At 38.1% G+C, this 15,221-nt stretch overlaps 1 protein-coding gene across 6 annotated transcripts in view; it reads left to right on the top strand.

Moving 5' to 3' along the window:
* The window catches only part of trip12 (thyroid hormone receptor interactor 12), a 38,577-nt gene extending 27,056 nt beyond the window's left edge, over nucleotides 1-11,521 (top strand). For all 6 annotated transcript variants that reach the window (XM_086164900.1, XM_086164898.1, XM_086164901.1 and 3 more), the window contains 7 exons: nucleotides 7,543-7,697; nucleotides 7,864-8,028; nucleotides 8,343-8,507; nucleotides 8,595-8,708; nucleotides 8,865-8,959; nucleotides 9,712-9,815; nucleotides 10,025-11,521. In XM_086164900.1, coding sequence (XP_086021026.1) covers nucleotides 7,543-7,697; nucleotides 7,864-8,028; nucleotides 8,343-8,507; nucleotides 8,595-8,708; nucleotides 8,865-8,959; nucleotides 9,712-9,815; nucleotides 10,025-10,221 — 995 coding nt within the window. In that variant the 3' untranslated portion in view covers nucleotides 10,222-11,521. The remainder of the gene's footprint in view (nucleotides 1-7,542; nucleotides 7,698-7,863; nucleotides 8,029-8,342; nucleotides 8,508-8,594; nucleotides 8,709-8,864; nucleotides 8,960-9,711; nucleotides 9,816-10,024) is intronic.
* The last annotated feature ends 3,700 nt before the right edge of the window (nucleotides 11,522-15,221 follow it).

The following is a 15,221-nucleotide window of genomic DNA, read 5'->3' on the forward strand; positions in this document are numbered from 1 at the left end:
GACAGGATTTCAGCAGTGTCAGCAAATTAACTATGCATAACAGGTTACATTAGGTTAACCATTTTTCAGTCAGAGTTTCACATCTCCGATTATGTGACAACAGAATATAAGGGAATTAAAATACTTGGTATCTGCACAGAGACATTGCATGTAGTCTTAATCAAGCTTCACTGAAATTTAACGCTAGAGATGCACACAGATCCAAGGGGAAAATAAGTAGTCTTGAATGAGGAAAAAATAGGCATGTATTGCTAATGTAAGTATTAATGAATAAGATTTAACATGGTTAAATTAGCATTTCAACTGCCAATCAGACAATTTTCTTAATTCTGCAGCCTTTAAATGAATAAAAGGCAATTCAAAACTATAAAATTAAATAAAAATGCACTCAGTAACCTCACTGAGAAATAAAATTTGAGTAGATAACGCTATGTGTTTAGATATCCATAGAATGGATAGATTATTGGATATCCATTGAATGCATATATTTTACAGCAGACCTCTATGGGCAGAAGAGGAATAAAAATAGAAACAATCTGGCAAATGTGCAAAATGTAAGGTAAAACTGTAGAAAAACATAAATTTGGCAATGCATTTTGTGATGCGGAGGTATATTAAGTGTAGGATGTGGTAACTTGGCTGGTATCCTGGTAGCGATGTCCTGGAAGGAATGTGCAAGTAAAGATTAGGAACCCTGAATGTGAATTATGTCCTAGAAGTGTAACAATAGACCAACTATCACTCCCACAGCCTTCTTGGAACTTCTTTATCATTTTGCTTATATGTCCTTTATCTTCACATTTAAAAAAGCTATACTGTAAACTGAATCCTTGACAGTGTCTCCATAGTCTTATTTATCAGTTTGAAATAAGTTGGGTCAATTAAACAAATATTCAGGATGGTTTTATCTGAATGGGGGGAGTTGCATTTTTTGTTTTATTCTAATGGACTGCAATATGGGAGGGCTCTCTGTTTTATATGTCAGACTCCAGTGTATCATTTCAAGGCTTCTAACCTTAAGCATCATTTTAGCAGTTGTCTTTTTCCTCTTCTTCTCCTTTTGGCTTTTCCCTTCAGGCTTCACAATAGCAAAGTAACCATCTCCATCTAACCCTATTATTTGTATCCTCCTCTCTCATACCAACTACCTGACCTTCTCTCCAAAACATCTAACATGTGCTGTTCCTCTGACTCATTCCTGATCCTATCCAGCCTGGTCACTCCCAAAGAGAACTTCAGCATCTTCATCTCTGCGACCTCTAGCTCTGCCTCCTGTCTTTTTGTTATTGTAACTGGTTCTAGGCCATACAGTATCGCTGGTCTCACCATTGTCTTGTACACCTTTCCTTTCATTCTGGCCGATAGTCTTCCATCGCATAATACCCCTGACACTTTTCTCCACCCATTCCAACATGCTTGAACCCATCTCTTCACCTCTTTTCCACACTCTCCGTTGCTCTGGACTGTTGACCCTAAGTACCTGAAATCCTCCAATATCCTGATATCCACTCCTTGTAGCCTCACTGTTCCACCTGAGTTCCTCTCATTCACACACATATACTTTCTTGCTGAGACTAACCTTCATTCCTCTCCTTTCCAGTGCATACCTCAACCTTTAGATTTTCTTCAACCTGTTTCCACAGATTACAGATCACAATGTCATCTGCAAACATCATGGTCCATGGCAATTCCTGTCAAACCTCATCTGTCAGCCTGCCCATCACTTCTGCAAACCAGAAGGGATTCAGAGCTGATCCCTGATGGAGTCCAACCTCCACCTTGAATGTCTCTGTTACCCCTTCAGCACACTGCACCACTGTCTAACAGCTAGCATACATGTCCTGCACCAATCTAACATACTTCTCTGCCACCCCAGATTTCCTCACATACAATACCAAAGCTCCTCTCTTGGCCCCCTCTCATCTGCTTTTTCTAGGTCTAGAAAAACACAATGCAGCTCCCTCTGGTCTTCTCTGTACTTCCTGATTAGCATTCGCAAAGCAAATACTGCATCCATAGTACTCTTTCTAGGCATGAAGCCACACTGCTGCCCACAAATGCTGACTTCTGCTCTCAGTCTAGTTTCCACTACTCTTTCCTACAACTTCATTGTATGGCTTATCAACTTAATCCCTCTGTAGTTGCTGCAATTCTGCACATCCCCTTTATTCTTAAAAATGGGCACCATCACACTTCGTCTCCATTCTCCGGCATCTTCTCCCTCTCTAAGATGGTGTTGAATAAACGACGGTAGTCAGAAACTCTACCGCTGCCTCTCCTAGACACTTCCATACCTCCACAGGTATATCATCAGCATCAACTGCCTTTCTACTCTTCATCCTCTTCAATGCCTTCCTCGCTTCACTTTTGCTGCTTCACTCTGCTACTTTGTGGTCTACAACAATAACCTCTTCTATCCTTGCCTCTCATTCATTTCCAAAATCATCAGCTCTTCAAAGTACCTCTTCTAGCATCTGTCAATACATTTCCCTCTCTATCCTTAATCACCTGGACTTGTTGTACACCCTTTCCATCTTTATATCTCTGTTTTGCCAACCTGTATAGGTCATTATCATATTAGCTGTCTCCATGCTAATATTCAAAAGGGTTTCCCAAAGGCAGCAATTCTGCAAGTAAAAGATGACAGTGTCAAAACAGAACTCTTTGGCCCTGAGGCAGGAAACACTCTTATTTTTGCCTTTACTTACAAAGCACTCAGATTTGGTCACATTGGCATCATATCATGTGGCATGGAACATTGCAAGTGCTAAAAAAAAAATCATACAGCTAAGGACAATTTGTTGTGGCCACAAATGAAATCAAGCCGGACCGGAAAATGATAATTGAAAATAAACAATGCCCCAATGAGAGAGCAGAGGTAAGAAAAAGCCAGTTAAAATTGCTAAGCTATAGATAAAAATATAATTCACTTTTTTTGTGAAGGTGCAGTAGTTCATATGTGGTGCAACTCTTTCTGATGGTATGATGTATTATTTTTGGTTCTTCATGCTGGTTGATATAGCAATTATAGATTATTTGATATCCTGTCACTGTATCAATGCTGTGATGGCTGCATCCACATTCTTGGCACAACTTCAACCAGTTGGATGCTGCCTTTTGACAGGGCTCCACTTTGTCCCTGATTCTGTTTGTGGTCTTCTTGGACAGGATATGCAGGGATTGCTGGGTGGACCAGTTTAATCTGGTATACTGTAGGTACCTCAGGATCTCTTTTTCTCTTTTGGTGACAATGTAGCCCTGTTGGCCTCATCAGAAGAAAAGTTCAAGTACAAATCATTTGCAGTTTGCAGCCAAGTATGACGCTGTTGGTATGAGTGTAAGCATATACCATTGCTGGAAACCGTTGGATTGTAAGTAATTGCCTGCATGTCTTGCAGTTGTCTTGACATGTGAGGGAGAGTAAATGTGAATAAGAATTGAAAATGGGTGCAGTGTCAGCAGTGATGCTGTTCACATATTTTTAGGCCATAATGGGCCCTGAGCCAAGAAGGGAGGTATACCTTTGCCATTCCATCTCTGCTCACCATGAGGCTTCAGATGCAAGTAACTCCAAAAAGATTCCTCTACAGGCTTAGCTATAGGGTGAGATACACAGGTATCGACTCAAAGGGAGTCAGAAGGCATACGAACCAGATGTCCAAACCATGCATGTTCACCTGACCAACCATGCCATGGTCAATCCAGGACAGGCTGGAGTAATTACAGTGGCTTGGAAAAGTATACATACCTCTTGAACTTTTCCACATTTTGTTGCATTACTACCACAAACAGATATATACTGTACTATTGGAATTCATGTGAAAGACCACCACAAAGTGGCACTTAATTGGGAAGTACAAAGAAAATTATTCATGATTTTAATTTTTTTTGCAAATGAAAGTGAAAAGTGCTGTGAAAAATTGTATTCAGACCCCCAGTGTCAACACACTGCGTGCACAATTATTAGGCAGGTTGTATTTTTGAGGATTAGTTTCGTTATCCTACAACTACAGTACTCTTGGTAAATCAAAAATGTTAACAACACCCCAAACCTTAACATTTATGGAGTAAAAGTGATGTTTTGACTTTCTTTAGAGAATATCTATACGTACACCATTATTAGGCAATTATTGGTGAGCAGAATTATTATGCAACTAAATGAAAAACAAAATTTTCCCATCTCATTTGTTTATTTTCACCTGTTTGAAGTGAGAATAATAACCAAACTCGAAAATTTACAATAAATATTTCTGAAATAAAAATAAATAAAAAATAAAGAATTGGTCACCTCAGTGACCAATATAGCCATCCTTCTTTTTGATAACAGTCACAAGCCTTCCATTCACGGAGTCAGTCCATTTATTGATCTGGTCAGAATCGACTTTTTGTGCAGCCGCAATCACAGCCTCCCAGACACTGTTCAGAGAGGTGTACTGTTTACCTTCACTGTAAATTTTCTGCTTTTGAAGGGCCCAAAAGTTCTCAGTAGGGTGTAAGTCAGGTGAAGAAGGGGGCCAAGTCATTATTTTTTCATCTTTAAGGCCAGCCACACAGTGGAGTACTTTGATGCATGTGATGGCGTATTCTTGAAAGATGCAGTCTTTTTCCTATACCACTGCTTGAAGAAAGTGTCTTCTAAATATTGGCAGTAGGTCTGAGATATGCTTTAGAGTCCATTTTCAACCCGAAAAGGTCCAACAAGCTCATCTTTAATAATACCTGCCCATACCAGTAACCAGCCTCCACCTTGCTGGCGTCAGAGTCAAAGTGGAGCTCTGTGTCTGTTACTGATCCAAATACGGGCCCATCCATCTGGTCCGTCAAGAGTCACTCTCATCAGTCCACAAAACCTTTGAAAAATCTGTCTTCAGATATTTCTTGGCCCATTCTTGACATTTCAACTTATGTGTCTTGTTCAGAGGTGGTCCGGTTTCAGCATTTCTTACCTTGGCCATGTCTCTGAGAACTGAACACTTCGTACTTCTTGACACTCCAGGTAGGTTGCAGTTGTGGAATATGGCAGCACTGGAGGATAATGGGTTCCTAGTAGCTTCATGTTTTATTCTTCTCAAAGCTTTGGCGGTTAATTTGTGTCTTTTCTTCTTGACACGTTTCTTGCGACCCTGTTGACTTTTTGCAACAAAACGTTTGATGGTTCTGTGATCACACCTCAATATATTAGATATTTCAAGAGTGCTGCATCTCTCTGAAAGACTTTTATTAAAATTTTTGACTTTTCAGAGTCAGTTACATATCATTTTTTGGCCCGTTTTTCCTTAGGAGAAGAATCTGCCTAATTATGCACACCATGATATAGGGCAGGGGTGGGAAAAACTATGGCCCGGTGGCCACATCTGGCACGGTTGTCTTTTTTTATCTGGCCTGCCAAAGACTGGTGCAGAATTCATACTTGATGTGAGCAATTGAGCTACTTGAGAACGCTTGAGAATTGTCCTGAGCTGAATGACGTAGATTGGCTCTGTGATTTAGCCTTTACTATGGACATACTGACACTTGACTGAGCTGGACGTGAAGCTACAAGGGAAAAACCTGTTTGTGCATGAAATGCAAGCAAACGTCAGAGCCTTCAAAACCAAGGTGGTTATTTTTACAAAGAAAATGTCAGACAATGTTCAGACAAATGTCGGACGAGTCTGATATGCCCTGTTAACGAATGCATTTTTTTGGATATGTATCGTATCTTGTGCTTACCCGGCTCGTCTGTCAAATTTTAAAAGTCTATGCGGCCCCTGACCCAAAAAGTTTACACACCCCGAATATAGGGTGTTGATCTCCTTAGCCCACACTGTCCCTTGTTACACAAATACACATTGCCTGGAGTTGGAAATTACGGCTAAAATTATGATATAGTCAAAATAATCATTTGCCTAATTATTGTGCACACAATGTAGTTTCTGTTACTCTTACCCGATTATTACAGTTAGTTATTCGGGGTATGTCTATCAGCTTTGTACATCTAGAGACTCACTTTTTTGCCATTCGTCTTTGCAAACAGCTCAAGCGTTGTCAGATTAGATGGAGAGTGTTTTTGAACATAAGTTTTCAGATCTTATCACAGGTTCTTGATTGTATTTAGGACTGGACTTTGAATGGCCATTCTAGTACATGAATATGGTTTGTTTTAAACCATTCCATTGTAACCCTGGTGTTATGTTTAGGACTGTTGGACCATTCCCGCCGAAAGGTGGTTACGTATATGTTGAAGCATATACGTAACATAATTCAAATTTAGAATTGGCTGCATATTTTGATTCATAACTAATATGAGTAATAGGTAATCCAAACTGCATTTTCATTTTCTGTCCCGACATGTACAACAGGTATCAATCCAAAGCAGCACAGGACAGTGACGTCAGTGGCCAATCTTCGTCTTTGCGGCTTTGTTTGGGCAGTCAGATACAACAAACAGCTGTTCACCTGCTAGCTGATAACTCATACTTGTTTGCATGGACCTCCCTAATGCTGCCACACAGATGTGACAATTACTGGACCATATAGATTTGCAGACATCTTCTGAACAATAATTTGGTTTATTCCAAGATTACCCTGTATTTGTCTCCTTCCATATTCCTTGTCCCTGCTAAAGAGAACCCCCCCCTGAGCAAGATATTGCCACCATTATATTTGACAGTGGCAATGGTGTGAATGAGTGATTTGCAGTGTGTGCACTATATTTGACAGTGGTTATGATGTGATGTGCAGTGTTCGTGCCCCCCTGTGCGGCAGTATCTTCCGTTGTTTTCAGTTTAGCAATACACTTTCCATTTACAGATGATGGATTGAACAGTGCTCCATAAGATGTTCAATGCTTGGGAAATCTTTTATAGTCTAACCCTGCTTTAAACCACTATACAACTTTGTCCCTAACCTGTCAGGTCTGTTCCTTGGACCTTATGATGCTCTCCAATATTCTCTTAACAACCCTTTGGCCGTCACAGAACAGCTGAATATGTACTGAGATTATATTACAAATAGATGGACTATTAGGTCAGCATTCAATAATTCAGCAGGCAACTGCTGAAGGCAACTAATTACACTCAAAAAAAGGGGTCTGAATACTTTTCAGTATGTCATTTGTTAAAAAAAGTTTAGAGTAATAAAACAATTTATTACTTTCGCTGTACTACATAATTTTGTGCCATTTTGTGTTGGTCTTTCACATAAAATACCAATACTATTTATTCCTGTTTATGGTCCTAATATGACACAATCTGGAAAAGTTCAAGGGGTATGAGTACTTGTGCAAGCCACTGTCAATGTAATTTCTGGCTTGGGAGCGCATTTTCAACCCCAGTTATTTGTGTCACCCAGAACAGTGATGTCTAGGTTGACCAACTCGGTCTACCATCCAGCTATGGATAACCATTGGAACAATAACTGATAAGATATATGGTTTAACATTTATAGTTTTTATTGCAGATTATTGATCATAAAATTAATCAAGCAGTTCAGATTGATTTAAGGTTTAATCTTCTTTGATGTACTACACATTTAATTGTGTTAATATATTTGCTCAATCAGGAAGCCAAGAAGGAACGAAATACATGTTCAGCTCCAGAGGCCTCTTCGCTGTTCCCTTTGGACGAACAACCAAACCAGCACACATAGCCAAAATCAAAATGAAGTTTCGTTTCTTAGGAAAGCTAATGGCCAAAGCCATCATGGACTTCAGACTGGTAATTATGTTGACTCTCATATTCTCTTAACTCTGACATTATTGTCCAAATTTGTCAGTGACTAATTGAGATTCTTGACTAGAATTCTATCTTTAAGCCAACAGAGCCCTTCATTACCCTTTTCATGGTTTTTAAAATTTTGAGTGAATTACTTTGCTTTTTCCAGCTTGACCTGCCTCTGGGTCTGCCATTTTACAAGTGGATGCTACGGCATGAGATGTCTATAAGCTCTCATGATCTGGTGAACATTGATCCTGGTGTGGCAAAGTCCATCCAGCACTTAGAGGACATAATCCGTCAGAAGAAACATTTGGAACAGGATCGGTCACAGGTAATGTGGAAATTTCATGAATGATTCCACATGAGGCAAAGCAATCTGCTGAGTCACATTCTGTTTGTGTAGATAGAATTAGTACCAAACTAAGGTTGATTGGGGTTGATGTTTTAACTGCCAGTTGTTCAGATCCCTTCAAAATATCACAATCTTACAGATCACAATTGGTCTTTGGCATTCCCATTTATTTATGGATAACAGGTCTTGAGCCTTTGGACACATGGCAGATGCTTGTTTTTCCAATGACAGACTTGCATGCAAATATTCTGTTCTCATTTTTTATATTTTTATGTGTGTCTGTGGTTGTTAAGACAAGGGAGACCTTACAACAGGCATTGGAGAGCCTGAACATGAATGGCTGCTCAGTGGAGGATTTAGGTTTGGACTTCACCCTCCCAGGATTCCCAAATATTGAGCTGAAAAAAGGTGGAAAAGACGTCCCAGTCACAATCTACAATCTGGAGGAGTACCTTAGGGTACATGATACAGTATTTATAGTCAAACATGCTCAACCAATCCTTTCACTATTCTTTTTGTTGATATAAACCCTTTTCTGTCTCCAGCTGGTAGTTTACTGGACATTAAATGAAGGCGTGTCCCGACAATTTGAGTCATTTAGGGAAGGGTTTGAGTCAGTTTTCCCCCTTCATCATCTTCAGTATTTTTATCCAGAGGAGGTAAAAAAACACTTTTTGTACTGATTGTTACTACAGATTTTGATGCAAATAAAGTTGTTTTCTCCCATGAAAAGTATGTGATATTGTAGCTTCAATGATCAGTCGGAGATTAATTCCAGTAGGAGAATCTTGAGTAATGTCTTCACTCTTTATTAGCTTGACCAGTTGCTCTGTGGCAGCAAATCAGAGACATGGGATGTCAAGACACTGATGGAGTGCTGTCGACCAGATCATGGCTACACACATGACAGGTGAGACACATACACAGACCTATGTTCCTCAATTGTTAACATTTTTTTTAACATCATTATGAAGAGAAGACCTAGAACTCCATTCTCTGGGACAGGTTTCCTCTTAAGGTAAAGGATTTTTGGGGTGAGCAACCCTGGAGAAATCTGATGAAGAACCTTTTTTATGGCACAGATTGTCTGACCTGATATTTCATCGCTCATGTGGAAGGTTTACTGTCCAACCTCAAATCTTCAAGACTATTGATTTTTCATCATGTCATAGCAATAAAAATTAGTTTGCATCATTACTTTCTGAATTTGACTACAACAAACTACTGATGGCTGTTGGCAAGGACAGCCCATATGTAATGACTGTCCTTTAAAAAAAATTCAAGGATGCCCTGTATTCTTAATCTTATCTTAACATATACAGGACTGTCTCGGAAAATTAGAATGTTGTGATAAAGTTCTTTATCTTCTGTAATACAATTACAAAAACAAAAATGTCATACATTCTGGATTCATTACAAATCCACTGAAATATTGCAAGCTTTTCATTATTTTAATATTGCTGATTATGGCTTACATATTAAGAAAACTCAAAAATCCTATCTCAAAATATTAGAATGTCATGAAAAAATTTTTTTTTTTAATTGCATTATAGAAGATAAAGAACTTTATCACAATATTCAAATTTTCTGGGACAGTCCTGTAATGTAGTTTACTCTTTCGATGTAATCCACAAACCAACTTTGTACTCTACTTTCCCACAGCCGTGCTGTTCGCTTCCTCTTTGAGGTGTTGAGCAGCTTCGATGCAGAGCAGCAGAGACTGTTTTTACAGTTTGTCACAGGAAGTCCCAGACTGCCAGTTGGAGGTGGGCCACAATCATACATATCTTTACAATTACTAGTTTTGTTCACATATATATATATATATATATATGTGTGTGTGTGTATATATTTATGTATGTATGTATAATCACAATACATTGTGAGATATCAAAATTTTACAAAAAAAAAAATTGAAATTAAATGCCGTCAAGCATCAATTATTAAAACTCATTCAACACTATTTCTTTCAAAGGTTTCCGGAGCCTAAACCCCCCTCTGACAATTGTGAGGAAAACCTTTGAGTCAACAGAGAACCCAGATGACTTCCTCCCTTCAGTCATGACCTGCGTCAACTACCTGAAGCTGCCTGACTACTCTAGCATAGAAATCATGCGAGAGAAACTGTTGATTGCGGCTCGTGAGGGCCAGCAGTCTTTCCACCTTTCCTGATCTCTCCACAGCTCACATTCAAATGCCTTCTACAGCGACTGATGACGTCATGACTTCCTTCTTAGTTTTTTTTTTTTGTAATCACATACATCAAGGCTACGTGTACAGCCTGCTTGTTATAGAAAGCAGCTTGCAGGAGAGAAAAAAAACAAAACAAACAAAAAAAACATTAAATATATATTTGCTGCCCCAACTCTGGAAAAAATAAAGAATGGAAAGATATTCCATGAATTCAAATATTAAAAAAAAAAAAGTAAAACTTATATCAGTAGTTGAGTAATGTTAAAAAATGATGAAAACATCTGGGTGACATTTTAAACTGCATTGCTATGTGATATTTAAAAAAAAAAAAAAAAAAAAAGGGATTTCTCCTCTTCAGAGTGATGGACAATATCACTTGGTATAAGGAAGAGTTGGGAGGGGAGGGTCCATTGAGCAAGCTAGGTTTACTTTGGCTCCAAAGATCATTTGTACAGACAAATTTGCAGACTTTGCTCATTCTACACATTTGATAGAATAGCTCCTTGTTCTGATGTCTTCTCCCCTCAGTTTGTCTCTTGTTACATTTTGTTCTGTATTATATCTGCCCCAGTTTGTGTGATGCTTTTTTGTTTAGCTCCCCCCTCTGTGTGTCTTTGCTTAAAGTTGTGCACATGAGAGTTGCAGTTGGTTGAATGTGGGTAAAGATGAGTGCATATTTTCTTTTATCCCCTCACCCCAGACACACATCTACCCAAACTGAGATTGTTTTCTGGCCTAATTATGATAAAGAGCCTGAGCTCAGAGTTGTAAACAATGTGTTGATTAGTTTTTTTTTTTTCTTTTTTCCTTTTTTTTTTTGATAGGGTTAGTATCTTTCTTTCTGTCAGACTCTACAACATGTGTAGAGTTCTTCAGACCAATCTCTGAGCAAACATCAACCCATAATGTAGCTGGGCACAAAATTTGACTGGCGGCCGGTCTGATTTTATTGTTTCATGGCCAGATAGCATTTCAAGGTCAATTATAGAAGTTATATGCAGTTTCACACCGAATTTGCGGTGTTTATCTCTGCTTTACCTTTTTTTAAGTTTTCTATATTGCCTTTTTTTTTTCTTGCTGTAGTGATTTTTTTTTTTTTTTTCTCCCCCCTTTGCACTGCTGGCTTGGAACAAACTGGTGTGTGCACCTGCAGCCTGTGGCCAGGGGAGGGCGCCACTGTATGACCCAATCATTCATGTGCTGGTTTCTAAAATCTGCAATAATTAACTACACAGGTTCGTGTTTTTACCTGAACATAAATAAAGTAACTGTTTGACTCATCCTTGTTCAGTTTTATTTATCGTTCTGTTTATTGGTGTTCAACATCATTCATAGATGTTTGATAGATTAGTCATGTGAACTGGAGCACAGATATGGATGAAGATTGAATGTACAGGTGCCTGTAAACCCAACTTTGATATAAACAGCACAGTTGAATAAATGGCTTGTGCCACCATCCCCATGGCAATCCATTTAAATCTGTTCACACAAAACTCAGACTGATCTTGTTCTCTGACTGAATAAGCCTTCAAAAGATCTCACTGAAAGCAACCGTTTTCTAATGACAAAGCAAATTTCTCTCAACAAGTAAAGTTTGTGCAGTACTTCACTTGCATGAATCAAAACATGTTCAGAATGTTCTAGTCTGGCACTGGAACAACATCTGGAGGTCAGAAATTGTAAGGTTAGCATCCAACGAACAACTACTGGAATTTGTGTAGGTCACTGTCTGCTATGAGATTGTCCAGATTCATTTTTTCATGTTCAATAGAATAGTTACATGGAAACTGCAAAATACTTTTATACAAGATTGTATATATGAACACATTTTAAAAATGGCCGATTCAGATGTTGATTTTGCCAATAAAGTCTTGGCATGAATCACCTCATCTTTTCGTGTATGTATGTATGTATGTGTGTATGTATGTGTGTATGGTGTTTTCATGTTCAAGGTGATTAAACAGCGTAACTAATGCCATATTGAACATAACACTGAAAATGTGCCTTGCATTCCAATACATGTTAAGTACAAGTAATCAAGGTATTTGCGAAACCCTTTTTAAGTGTCAAGTAACAGATGTGCATTCAAATATTCAAGTCTTTCAAGATGTTATGGATTTATGACAGTCAGACAAATGACAGACATACATTTTTGCATTTGTTGCTGATGCTGAAGGAATTTTAGTTTTGTATGCTGTTGGTTAGTTAAAAAGATAATGTATGAAAGCAATACCTGTTTTTAGACATCTCAGTGAGGTTTTCATCTCATCTAGGAGGATTTTTACACTTTCAATTTTTATAGGAAGAGTATGATAGATCGGAAGAGTATGATAGATTGAAGGCAGAATACTTGTAAATGCAGGAATCAAATATGTCTAATAGAATTCTGCAATAATTTCCCCAAGCTGTGATGGAGTCAATGTACAAAGTTGCAACTTGTGACAATTATTGAATGCCAGAACTTAAATTAGTATAATACTTTGAAGTTTCAACAGAGATTGTTCACATGGGTTGGGAGTGGAGAGATGGGATAATGTTTGTGGCTTTGAGTGAAAAAAAAGACCACATTACATGCTGGTGAATAGTTTAGTCACATCCCACTTTTTCCTTTTCCTGGTATTTTCAATGGATGGATTCAGTTTTGATTGATACAGTAAAAATGCTGCTTTGAGATATTTCAAGGACCACATCTCCCAAACCCATCCCATATTGCACAGAAAGGTGTCTGAACATACAAGCTAACTTTGTTGGCTTGTATGTTCAGCTTTACAACTTAGCAAGCTGACAAGCTGATAAGTCACATAAATGTCTTAAAGCAACCATGACAAAATAATTAATGTCAGTGCTTCTCAATAAATGTATACAAAATGTGTAAAATATAACCTACGGGGTGTATTTTTTTCCTTCTTTGTTTTAATATGTATTAATACGTATATATTTTTTTTTTACTTTGCTTAAAAGGTTTTTAATCATATGCGTTTAAAAGCAGGTATAAAAGTTGAAATAAATGGCACATCTTTTAACCCTTGTGTGGTGTTCGGGTCTGTAGGACCTGTTTTCACTTTTGTGTGTGTGTGTGTGTGTGTGTGCCCACAGACCCGAACACCACACAAGGGTTAAATTTCAAATGGCCTTACCAAGCCATGGAAATCTGTCTATCACAGTGCTAAATAAACAGGACTAGATTTTCAACAAAAAGAAAATCACTTTATCTGTCACTTACATCAATACAGTAAGAACTCTCACATCCTTTTTTGTAATGCACATTAGATGATTTATGGTCTTGGATAATTTTGTATCTTCGAAATTGGTGGTCATCCTGACAAAGAGAGGACAGTCATTTAAGTCCAGCAACCATGATACAAGACAGGAGTTCTGTCAGCAGGACACCATTTGGTTCACTGCGATTCATGTGGCATCATTTAGTCAATGAACATATCAGGACCACATTATTAAAAATGCAAATCAAAACAAAAAACATATAAAAATTTCTAAACTAATATTTAATTGAAGATCAAATGAGAACAGATATATTGGAAAAAATGTTCAAAAATTCACATTTTGTGAAACTAAAAGTTTTGGATTTTACAAGAACTGTCTGGCCAGACTAAAGACAAGCTGCTTCATCGTATTTGATTCTGACATGCTTAACACTAAGTAAACTTGACAGTTTTTTGATAATTGAATGAACTTCAGAAGTAATTATCGTACAAATATGAATATTGAACCATGATGTGTGACGGAATGTGCTCTTCTTTCTATGGTTTGGTTTTGATTTCAGGGATGAGCTTTGGCTGTCTGATTGATTTCTTGCTTAGACCTGTGTAGACAATATTTAAATGGCCATGTAAAAATAAACACACAAGTGTTTTCTTCAAAAACTTATTTTGACAGAAATATGCCCATCCCCCTTCTATTATTAGATGGTGGCTAGTTTATTCTAGATTTCTCACTGGAAATGTAGATTAGTGTTTCTTGAAATGAGGATGAGCCTTATCTTTTGTTCCTCCCTCCCCGTTCCTAGTATGAATGTTTCAAAGTTCGCTGAAAGAAATTTAAATCCAACTATTGGTTTGATCGATTCATGTTTCAAACAAGCGTTAATCTGCATGACTGAGACACCTATATGCAAAATAATTTAATGTGGAGCATTAAAGCTGTCCCAATGCCAACGAGATATGTGGCAAAAGTTTTATTACTACAGAATATATATTTATACATATGTTATTTTTCTTTATTATTATTGTTATTATTTTTGTAACTCTGGATCTTGAAGTATCTTTGTATCTTTAGGTCAATGGATATATAAAAGACACAGCTTGAGTGTTACTTAACAGCAACCCCAGTTAGAGGTGCATAAAGAGTATGTGGGAAACATAGCTCCATCAAAAAACCCACGTCTGAGATGACGGTAAAACAACTCACAACTCTCATTTCCTTAGATCCTCACCAAGAGCTGCTCTGGATACTGATTCCGAAGTGGGACACCAGCTACCTCTTCAACAGGGATGTACTAAAGCTGTATGCCAAGAATGACATGGACACTGACTTTCTAATTCACCTCACTGGGAAATATAGCCATGAAATCGAGGTATCATTTGGACTGGATAAGGGTGAATAAGTGCTATGCAGAAGAGGGTGGATGATCACTATTGAAAGAGATTAACTATTTGAAGGCACCATAGCCTCGAACAGCATAGGCCCAGTAAGGAGGAACCAGAAGGGTTCAGAGTGACTTACACCAAGATAACGTAAAAGTTGCCATAAAAGGTCATCCAGAACAACTTTGCTAAGATCCTGTTGGACTTCCAGTTCAGGATAAATGAAAAGGTGATAGCAAACCAACAGACAGACAATAATAGTTGTGATCTCAAATGACTCTGCATCAACGCAGATGGGCTGCATCAACGGAGGCCAGGAGGAGGAGTACAGGAGTGTGGTGGACAGGTTTGTGGAGTGGTGTGGACTGAACCACCTGC

This window comes from Fistularia commersonii, chromosome 18, assembly GCF_037954325.1.
Source record: "Fistularia commersonii isolate RoL2024-O1a breed Wild chromosome 18, RoL_Fcom_v1.0, whole genome shotgun sequence".
Classification (NCBI taxonomy): Eukaryota; Metazoa; Chordata; class Actinopteri; order Syngnathiformes; family Fistulariidae; genus Fistularia; species Fistularia commersonii.